The sequence below is a fragment of the Panthera uncia genome, chromosome F1, assembly GCF_023721935.1.
Source record: "Panthera uncia isolate 11264 chromosome F1, Puncia_PCG_1.0, whole genome shotgun sequence".
In the NCBI taxonomy this organism is placed as follows: Eukaryota; Metazoa; Chordata; class Mammalia; order Carnivora; family Felidae; genus Panthera; species Panthera uncia.
Window position 1 is genome coordinate 39,792,420 of NC_064813.1, and position 11,248 is coordinate 39,803,667.

Sequence of the window (11,248 nt, forward strand, 5' to 3'; positions counted from 1 at the left end):
AACATACCAGTACAGATGCTCCCCCTACCCCCAGACTTTCTACTTAGTAAGGCAAAGAGCTTCCCTTGTTAGGGTCACCAGTTGGATTTCACTCATCCCAACCGATACGCTAATGTTATCTAGGAAGCCCAAATCAGAACTAAATATGCATGAGTGTAGGAGACAAGCCTGGAATAAAATCAATTCTGGGCTTTAAAAAGAGAACTGATTTGGGGGCGCCTTGGTGGCTCAAGTCAGTTAAGCATCCAACTTTTGGTTTTGGCTCAGGTGATGATCTCACAGTTCATGAGATTGAGCCCCGCTTCAGGCTCGGTGCTGACAGCTTGGGATTCTCTCCCTCTCTCTCGCCCCTCCCCTGCCCATGCATGCACATTCTCTTGCTGTCTCAAAATGAATAAACATTTAAAAAAATATTTTAAAAAGAGAACTGATTTTGAGAAATGTGTTAAAGAATTTTATAGAAGTTGGACATCTAAATAAACAAACAAATAAATAAATAAGGCACCTGGGTGGCTCAGTCAGTTAAGTGGCTGACTTCGGCTCAGGTCATGATCTCACGGTTCATGGGTTCAAGCCCTGTGAAGAGCTCTGTGCTGACAGCTCGGATTCTGGAGCCTGCTTCAGATTCGTGTCTCCCTTTCTCTCTGTCCCTCCCAGCTTGTGCTCTGTCTCTGTCTCTCTCTCTCAAAAATAAACATCAAATAAATAAATAAATAATGAATTCTATAGAAGTTGGAAATTGATGAAGTGGGGGATACAGAAGAAATTTATATTTTCAGCTTAGGCCATCAACTGTCATCAATGGATTATATAAATTCCCATTTCTTATCTTCTGGGTATTGAGTCCTACGTGTTTTGTGGCAGGCTGTGCTGAATGAAGGATACAAGGTAACTCAGAGGTGGATGAATGGAAATCGCCTATTCAGAAAGGCACGATTTTAAAGTTCATTTATTTATTTTGAGAGGGGCATGAGTGGGGAGGGGCAGAGAGAGAGGGAGAGAGATAATCCCAAGCAGGCTTTGCACTGTTAGCATGGAGCCTGATGCGGGTCTCAAACTCACGAACCTGAGACCATGACCTAAGCAGAAATCAAGAGTCAGATGCTCAGCCAACTGAGCCAACCAGGAGCCCCCAGAGATGCACTATTTTGTGTGGGTGGTGCCTGGCCTAGGTATAAAATCACTGAGATAAAACTGGTACACTGGGATATGGACAGGGACATTACAGTCTTTATTTTTCTAGGTAGACTCCTAGTATCTGTATTCCTCAGAAAGTCTTTCACTTGGCATGGGCAGCCTCTTTCCACTTCAACTGATTTCTGCTTTTTCAAATCTGTTTTCTCTGTCATCTAAATAGAATAACAAAATCCAAGTATATTATAAAATTGTGAGTGGGGGATTCAAGTTTGGCACCTATTTGTTCAGAGTAGTACTTGCCATGAAATGAAGCTAGGGACAGAAAATGACACAAAAATCCTTATTTAAATTTGTATGATTATTTGGTTAATCTCATGTCAGAATTTTTCACCATTATATTCTAAAACACTAGCACAATACTTGGTACATAGCAGGTGTTCAATAATTTATTGAACAAATGAAAATTATACCCTAGTAATTCTGACCAGCTATAAAAATCACAAAAAGTTAAAGCTGCAAAAAAATTAACAAAAGGGTACATTACCTTATTCCCACATTGTATTAAAACTTCTAAAAATGGGGTGCCTGGGTGGCTCGGTTGGTTGGGCGTCCGACTTTGGCTCAGGTCATGATCAGGTCTGCATCGGGCTCTGTGCTGACAGCTCAGAGCCTGGAGCTGCTTCGGATTCTGTGTCTCCCTCTCTCTCTACCCCTCCCCTGCTCAAGCTCTGTCTCTGTCTCTCTCAAAAATAAATAAACATTAAAAAAAAAAAAACCCTTCTAAAGATAAAATAAAACAAAACAAAACAAAACAAAATAAAATAAAATAAAATAAAATAAAATAAAATAAAACAAAAATCTGAAAACCCAGAATCCCTAAAGCTTAGTGGTAACTGAACTGTTTCCAATAGCTATTTTACATCTACGTCAAACATTCAGTGTCCTGAGTGATGTTGGAAAGTTGGCAAAATAAAAGAGAAAATTCCAAATATTTTAACATTCTTATTATATAGCTTTCTGGACAGTTTGCTTCCAGACACACATTCAGGATAAACACACATTCAACATTAAATGATTATTTATTTTTCAGGTTTAAAAGGTTTCAAAATACGTATGTACAAGCTAAATAAAACAAACTACCCTCAGAGCATCTATGTAGAGCAGAATATGTAAATACACAAGGTCTGTTTTAGACGATACAAAAAATGATAATGTCAACAAATACAAAGACAAACAGTCAAGAAAGGTAAGCAAATTAGAGCATTTTAGCAAAGAATATATTAACTAAGATAGACCAGGACGAACCCCTAAGCATCAGGGCAAAATTTCTTTTCTGTGCCTCCCAGCTGCCTGGCTTTCCTTTTCTGTGTTGTGTTGCATACTTCTGAGTCACCAGCCTCTGGCAGATCACCAGGCATCTCCTCCTTATCAGCCTAAAAAGGAGCAGATACGGTAAGATAGAAGGTTCACACTAAAACCAGGATGGAGAACAATGAAGTGCTGTAATATTATTTCCAAGTACTTCTTTGTTGCCTCTTGTATATAACTTTCCCTCCAAAGGCATCCTCCTCAATCTTTTGTATATTTTAAATTTTTGTTTCTTTTCATAAGTAACTGCTACTTAACTCAATCTGAAGGATGTTATAACTCAGCAAGAAACAGAACGTGCAAATCTTTGTTTTCCTGCAATTTGTATTGTTAAAGGAAGAAGTTCTATCAATTTAAATCGGGGAAATTTTCCTTCTTCCATGAATGGTCCCATAAGAAATGTTAATTTTCCCCTCCCTCCTCTACCTCTCTCACTCCTTCCTGATTCCTGCAGTAGTCGCTTCTCAGCATTAAAAAAGAAAAAAGAATCTAAGTCATCTCTCATTTATCCATGCTACCCCCAAGAATATATATAAAAAAATTAACCCTTCAGTAAGTGGTGCTGGGAAAACTGGACAGCGACATGCAGAAGAATGAACCTGGACCGCTTTCTTACACCATAAACAAAAATAAACTCAAAATGGATGAAAGACCTAAATGGAAGACAGGAAGCCATCGAAATCCTCGAGGAGAAAGCAGGCAAAAACCTCTTTGATCTTGGCCACAGCAACTTCTTACTCAACACATCTCCGGAGGCAAGGGAAACAAAAACAAAAATGAACTACTCGGACCCCATCAAAATAAAAAGCTTCTGCATAGCGAAGGAAACAATCAGCAAAACTAAAAGACAACCTACAGAATGGGAGAAGATATTTGCAAACGACATATCAGATAAAGGGTTAGTATCCAAAATCTATAAAGAACTTATCAAACTCGACACCCAAAAAACAAATAAACCAGTGAAGAAATGGGCAAAAGACATGAATAGACACTTCTCCAAAGAAGACATCCAGATGGCCAACTGACACATGAAAAAATGCTCAACATCACTCATCATCGGGAAATACAAATCAAAACCACAATGAAATACCACCTTACACCTGTCAGAACGGCCAACATTAACAACTCAGGCAACAACAGATGTTGGCGAGGATGCAGAGAAAGAGGATCTCTTTTGCACTGTTGGTGGCAGTGCAAGCTGGTGCAGCCACTCTGGAAAACAGTATGGAGGTTCCTCAAAAAACTAAAACTAGAACTATCCTATGACCCAGCAATTGCACTACTAGGTATTTATCCAAGGGATACAGGTATGCTGTTTTGAAGGGACACATGCACCCCAATGTTTATAGCAGCACTATCAACAAAAGCCAAAGTATGGAAAGGGCCCAAATGTCCATCAATGGATGAATGGATAAAGATATGGTATATATATACAATGGAGTATTACTCGGCAATCAAAAAGAATGAAATCTTGCCATTTGCAACTACGTGGATGGAACTGGAGGGTATTATGCTAAGTGAAATTAGTCAGAGAAAGACAAATATCATATGACTTCACTCATATGAAGACTTTAAGAGACAAAACAGATGAACATAAGGGAAGGGAAACAAAAATAATATAAAAACAAGGAGGGGGACAAAACAAGAGACTCATAAATATGGAGAACAGACAGAGGGGGTGTGGGGGGGATGGGCTAAAGGGGTAAGGGGCACTAAGGAATCTACTCCTGAAATCATTGTTGCACTATATGCTAATTTGGATGTAAATTAAAAAAAATTAAATTGAAAAATATATATATATATAAATATATATATATATAAAATATATATATATAAAATATAAAATTAACCAGATGCTGCCTGCCCTCTAATGTTGTCAATAGATGACAACTATTAAGGAAAAATGTACTTTGTGTTTGAACTACTAGGCTGTTTTGCTGAATAAGTATTTAGAAAGTTGCAATAGGAGAAAAAGATCAATTAGCTACTCTAGAGTACAGTACAAATTTAGCAAAGTTCATAAACATGTATACATTTATAAACAGATACACTTTTAATGGGCTAACAACAGGAGCAAAATCAGAACTGTACAATCATCATACCTTCTCTTTCTGTCTTGCATGCTTCTCTGTCCACTGCCTGGCATTCTTGAGGAAGACTGGCTTATTATATTTAAATTCGGAGGACTGAGACAAAATCAAAGAAGAGTCAGTGGAAAGAAAAATGATTTGTAGTGGTTCAGCTGCAGCTGCCACAGCTATCCTCACAAATGAAGTCGGAGGTATAAAGAAAGTAGGATATGGGCCGCAGAGGAAAAGAAGATACTTACTATGTCTGCCATGAGTGGGTCATCAGGGTTGGGTTCAGACATGAGCAACTGAATAGAAGTCAACACGGTTGCAATGTTGAGAGATGGTCTCCAGGCACCCTATACACAGACAAACAGGCAGATACTTGTGTATTACTAAAAATGTTATACTCTAATTCAAGTTATATAGAGGAGAACCACAGACGGCTATACAGTCCACCCTTTACCCAGCACTCACTTTTGGTGGCAATTTGAGAACATCTAGACAAATCCGTCCAGCAGAATCAATGTTTGGATGATAGATTGGAGTAAGAAATCGGATCTGAGGGGGTTCAAACGGATACCTTTGAAAGCATAGGACAATAGAGAATTTTTATTAAAATATTGCTTCTTACTGTATTATAAAGTTTCCTGATGACTAATCAGGAAGACAGCCTTTGACAGGCAAAACTTTTCTCTCCTCAAGTTTTTATTATGAAAACTTACAAAAGTTGAAATAATAGCATTAAAAACACTCATATACCCACCACCTAGATCAAGCCACTTCACCCTCTAAATACTTCATCATGTGTCTCCCAAGAATAAGGTCATTCTCCTATATAACTGCAGTGCTACCAGTATACCTAAGAAAAAATTAAAAATTTCTTCTCCAATATCATCTACTATTCAGATATCCTCAATTGCTCCCCAGTCTTTTTTTTTTTTTACATATGGTTTTTTGAAAAACAGGATGCAATTAAGATTTATACATTGCCATTTGGTTATTATGCCTTTTTACTGAGACACAAACCTTGGAAAATTCCCAGTCTATTTTCAGAACTGATCTATCACATGATTATTATGCAACTTCTCTCAGGACTTTAACAAGTTTGGCCAGGATCTGACCTAGTGAATAGACATCTACATAACAGACATTCATTTCTTTCCTTCCTCATTCTGCACAAATCTGCAACTGCAACTCACCCGATGAGAACCTTGAAGGAGATCTGAATTAAAAGGGGCCTTAACATAGAAACAGAAAGTAGAATGGTGGTTGCCAGGTGCTGGGGGAAGAGAGGACTGGCAAGTTACTGATGAATGGGTATGGAATTTCAGTCTGGGAAAATGACAAAGTTCTGGAGAAGAAGAATGGTGATAGGTGCATAACAATGTGAATGTATTTAATGCCACCGTACCAAACACTTAAAAGTGGTTTAAATGATCAATTTTATGTTACGTACATTTTAGCACAATGAAAAAAAGAGGGGCCTTAGATGTGATCTAACCCATTTTGAGAGAAGGAATTTGAACTCCGGAGAGATAACTTGCCCAAGGTCACATTAAATCCTAAGACTAGGATTAAAACCTAGGACCTTTAACTCCTACATTTAACACTCTACTACATTACTCTATCTTCCAATAACTGTGCTTTAGTAAGTTGAGAATCTAATTCATACTAACCTCTCAGGAATGATAACTTCCAGCTTGAAAACACCTTTTTCATAAGGTGTGTCAGCCGCACCTAATATTTCTTAAAAGAAAAAAACCTAGTTAAAAGGTAATTGGATGATTCAAATGACCACACCATACAGACCTAATAAAATTGACGGTCCTAAAGAAAAGCTAGGTCTAGGACAGTAATTCTCTTTCAGGGCTTTAATAAGCTTGCATGCAAGACACCAATGTACCCATGTACTTTGTTTCATGGTGTCAAACAAAGGAGAGATGGAAGATCAAAAACAGAAGTTGGACAATACTGACCATAGATCAAATACAAGCTGCAGATTTGTTTTGTATGGACTGCAGTATTCTAATCATTTATGTTTCCTGTCTGGCCTCACAGATATTTGAGATGGTGACCTTTGGTCTAAACACTGCTTCAGAGCTGGTGCCCAAATCCTGGCTACAAGTCAGCAAAAGGTGTAATAAAAGACCAAAGAAGCAATGTCAAGCAAATCTTTTTATACATGTAAACAAATTAGGGTTAGAAAGGTGGCAGGGCACTTTGACCTTGCCATTGGTCTCTACTTTAGAGTATACAAATGTTCAGATTTCAGCACAATCTTCAGTAGGGTCATCATAGGCAACACATGATACGTACGAGCTTGCAGATCATCCATTTGGTCCTTATCTTGCCAGCAAGTGATGCCCGGGGGTGGCTCTGTGGCTAACAACTTCAGCTCCCTCTTCAGACGGGAAGCTCTCTGCATGGTCCCCAGGCAGAAGGAACCACACACAGTTCACTGCACCACCCTAGGAGCTGGCTGAGATTCACTAGGGAGAAAAGGGGCAACCATGAAATAGTCAGCAATAGTGACTGGGGTTTTTAGCACATGGCTTCAATATAGTAAAAAACAAATTCTTCATATCAATCCCCATTCTGAGAAGGGAATCTACGCTTTTTCTATTTCCTTCTTGTTATCTATTCAAGCAAGTAAATTTTAAAAATAAAGTGTAAATAATGAAAAAAGTTCTACAAACAACAAACACACTACAAGTTTTCAATTAATGTCTGTTTCCGTTGACAAATTATAAACTCATGAGGTAGAGCCTGGGTCTAATTTTACCCCCCACCGCCCCCTCAGCATGCCTGGCATAGAAAAGGATTGACAAATATTAGCTGCGGGAGGAAGTCCATATAAGCTTTGTGAGGAAAGCAAGGAATGAATGATATGGAGGTAGTCTCACTCTGAGATATTTACAAGCCAAGGCTTAAATGTCTGTTTTCTCCATGTACCTCGGATTCCACATCCTTACTGTTCTTTAGTATTTCCAATCTCCTTCCCATCAACATTCACATATGCTCAAAATCTCTCTCACCTAAAACAAACACCCACATCCACACCCACTCAACACCCTTCCTAACTCTACTTCTCCCTTTAGCTACTATTCAAAGGACACGGATCTTTTGATAGAGGAGTTACATATCCCATCTGCCAGTTTGTCTTTTGACAAACTTTTGATATCTTTGAACCGACGCACAACTATGAACTCTAACATAATCGATTTTAAAACCTTTTCCTTTACACGGATACTTTTGTGTATTAAAATTTTCCCTAACCCCAAACTTAGCTATTTGTCTACATATTCTTCTAAATGTGTTACAATTTAAGTCTTTAATCCAGTGGGAATCACTTTTTGGGTATACTGTGAGGTAGAGGCCCAATTTTGGATTTCTTCCTCCATAGGAATAACCAATCGTCTTAGTCCCTTTTATTGGAAAGTCCATCCTTTCCCTGCTGATATGGTCATAAATTAAATTTCCATATATGGGTAGATCTGTTTTGGGATTCTTCAATTTGTTCCACTGGTCAATTGGATTATCTTTGAGCCAATACCTATTTTAATTACTATAACTTATTAATAGGACTTGATATATATAAGTTGAGTTCCTCCACCTTGTTCTTTTTCTTCAGGAATGTCTTGATTACTCTTGATCCTCTGCTCTTCCATATGAAGTTTGAGAATTACCTCATAAAAGTCCACAAATACATACACCTCAGGATCTGGTTCTCAGTTTTATAAACTAAAAACTCAACTTGGCAGTAAACCTAGATTTAGTAGGGCTTAGATGTACTAATTTGTTCCAGGCTCACTCACAAAGGCTTAAACATTAAAAGGTCAATTAATTAATTTGTACAACTACAGTAAAATCTTTAATTTTGATCCCGCACAGTCTCTCAAGTTATTTCTACTTGGAAAACTAATTATAATCAGAAGATTACCTGGTGGGCACAGATTGTAAACTGAATGGTTGTTATTTATGATAATCATAAATTTAGATTGAGGCACCTACCTCAATCACAGGGATGTTTAAAGGAGAGTAAATTTGTGTATTGGTTAGGTAAAGACACTCTCCTGCACTGTGTTGCAGATAAATGGGTCCTTTGGGTCTTTCTTTTCTAATCTTCAGGTTTGCTGCTCCTCCACAATTAACAAACTCTTCCGGAAATACTTAAATAAGATTAATAATATTACAAGTGAATTAAATCATTAAATATAATTATACTACAACAACCTTTCATATAAAGTATTCTTTAAAAATTTTTGTTTTTATTTGAGAGAGTGAGAGAGAGAGAGAGAGAGAGAGAGAGAGGGAAGGAGAGGGAGAGAGGGCAAGGTGGGGAGGGGTAGAGAGAGAGAAGGAGACACAGAATCTGAAGCAGGCGCTTAAATGACTGAGCCACCCAGGTGCCCCTAAATTATTCCTTAAAGTACTTCCAAATTTCCTTAGCCACACCCATTACGAGTATCATCTTTTGCTCCGATCCTGGAGCCTGCTTCAGATTCTTTGTCTCCCTCTCTCTGCCCCTCCCCTGCTCATGCTCTGTCTCTCTCTGTCTCAAAAACAAATAAGAACGGGGCGCCTGGGTGGCTCGGTCGGTTAAGTGGCTGACTTCGGCTCAGGTCATGATCTCACGGTCTGTGAGTTCGAGCCCCGCATCGGGCTCTGTGCTGACAGCTCAGAGCCCGGAGCCCGTTTCAGATTCTGTGTCTCCCTCTCTCTCTGACCCTCCCCTGTTCATGCTCTGTCTCTCTCTGTCTCAAAAATAAATAAATGTTAAAAAAAAAAAAACAAATAAGAACGTTAAAAAAAGAACCATTATAAGAGTATCGTCTTTTGGAGGCAGTTATTTTACTAGATAATTAACCTCACCTTTCATATACAGATCCTTACTACTTTTCTCAGTAAGCAGATACTGAGAAAGCAAGGACGGTAAGAATCCACAAGTAACAGAGTGTAGTTTTATATAAAATGAGAACCCAGGGGAAAGGCATGGTAAAGGGATTAGAATACGGTGAGAACAAGCCAGACAATTTCTCTAAAGAAATTTCTCTGGTTGCCTCAACCAGACCCCAGTCTCACGATATTGACACAAATTGGTGTATGGCACTCCTTGGCTCAAAAGCCATCAATTACTGCCTATTTTCTGGGCACAAAGATTCTTTACAATCAAACCCCAATGCCTATTTCCAACTCCATTTCCAGTAACTACTCTCCACAAACTTGTGCTTCAGCCACACCGATTTCTTGCTGCCCACAAGAGTCTCATTCTTTCATACCTACAGACATATACACATTAAATGATCACTTCTTGCCCTTGTCTAATAATGCATCCCAATCCTCTACTCCTTTCAAAGGTCACCCTCTCTGCTTCCACACCAACTTGCATCGTGAGTGGTAATTCATCTCTGACAGCCTCTCCTCCTAGGGCAAAATGCCTTGAGGGCAGGTCTAGTCTATCTATGTAAGTTTTTCTCCTTTCTTTTAAAACATTTTTTGAATCACGGGCGCCCGGGGGGGGGGGGGGGGGCTCAGTCGGTGAAGCGCCCGACTTCGGCTCAGGGCAAGATCTCCCAGTTCGTGGGTTCGAGCCCCGCATCGGGCTCTATGCTGACAGTTCGGAGCCTGGAGCCTGCGACGATTCTGTGTCTCCCTCTCTCTCTCTCTCTCCCTCTCAAAAATAAACAAACATTAAAAGAAATTAAAACAAATTTTTTTTTAATCTACAATGCCTACCAGTATGCAGCCCTGTAATAAGTTTCAGTAGCTAATGAAGGAAACGTGAACTTTGGACCAGATGGTGAAGAAGGCAGAACCGCCTGTGCGTGGCCCCGAGGCATACTTCTCCCAGGGGCACACTTCCTGCTGCGCTCGGGGAGCTCGGGCCACCAAAGGGCTGCAGAGATTCTACAAAGCCTCCGCTTTTCCCAGCTTCTCCCTTCGGAAGAGTGGAAACAGGACTCCTTTCCACCTAGCACCGCAGGGAACAACGCTGGCATGCGTCTTCACCACCTCGCAACCAGAAAACTCCCCTCTTACCTGGGCGAACTCAACTCGCAACACCGCAGCGCTCAAAGCAGCTGTTCCCCGCCCCTGCGCAAGCCCAGAAGTTCGGTGCGGCTCCGCCTCCCTCCCCTAGGGGCTTACGATTGGCCCGCAGCAATGCCCGGGGGAGGAGCGCAGCGCCCTATTGGCTAGCGCTCTGACCTGACTTCCGCTCGCGCCGCTTTCAAATCGGAGCGCGCTTCCGACGCCACCCGTCCGTCTCTTACGCGAAGCTGTCATTCAGGGCTGAGACGCTCGTAGGTTCTGCCCGGCTGCACCAACTGGTGTGGCCCGTGCGGTGACAAGTTCTGTTATGAAGTCAGCTCTCTTTGTCAGAGCAGGCAAGAAGTTGGAAATCGCCTCATAGGAGGAACAATGAAGGGAACCGGAAATATTTGAACTGGAGAAGGGAATGCGTGATACGTCTCTTCATTTAAGTATTCTTTCACATGGAAAATTCTGCTTCAGAGGACACATCAAAGACCAATGGATGAAAGCTAAAGCGATGCAGAATTTAGCTCAATGAAGCACTGTAGCAATTAGAACCTTGAAGAACAGAACAGGTAAACTTGAGAGGTAGTGAATTCCTTCATCAGTGGAAGGGTTCAAGTGGAAGTTAATTAGGG

The 11,248-nt window shown here is 40.1% G+C and overlaps 1 protein-coding gene across 2 annotated transcripts; it reads right to left on the minus strand.

Moving 5' to 3' along the window:
• Positions 1-2,197: 2,197 nt before the first annotated feature.
• Positions 2,198-10,694, minus strand: UBE2T (ubiquitin conjugating enzyme E2 T). 2 transcript variants are annotated; one of them, XM_049634362.1, is made up of 8 exons: positions 10,617-10,694; positions 8,589-8,746; positions 6,894-7,066; positions 6,254-6,323; positions 5,052-5,157; positions 4,835-4,933; positions 4,608-4,691; positions 2,198-2,570 (listed from the first exon to the last, which is right to left on the minus strand). In XM_049634362.1, the coding sequence occupies exons 3-8, from the start codon at positions 7,000-7,002 to the stop codon at positions 2,445-2,447; spliced, it is 594 nt and encodes a 197-aa protein (XP_049490319.1). In that variant the 5' UTR covers positions 7,003-7,066; positions 8,589-8,746; positions 10,617-10,694; the 3' UTR covers positions 2,198-2,444. The 2 variants fall into 2 exon arrangements, with proteins under 2 accessions (XP_049490319.1, XP_049490317.1); XM_049634360.1 differs by lacking the exon at positions 8,589-8,746 and having other exon boundaries at positions 10,617-10,689.
• Positions 10,695-11,248: the final 554 nt, after the last annotated feature.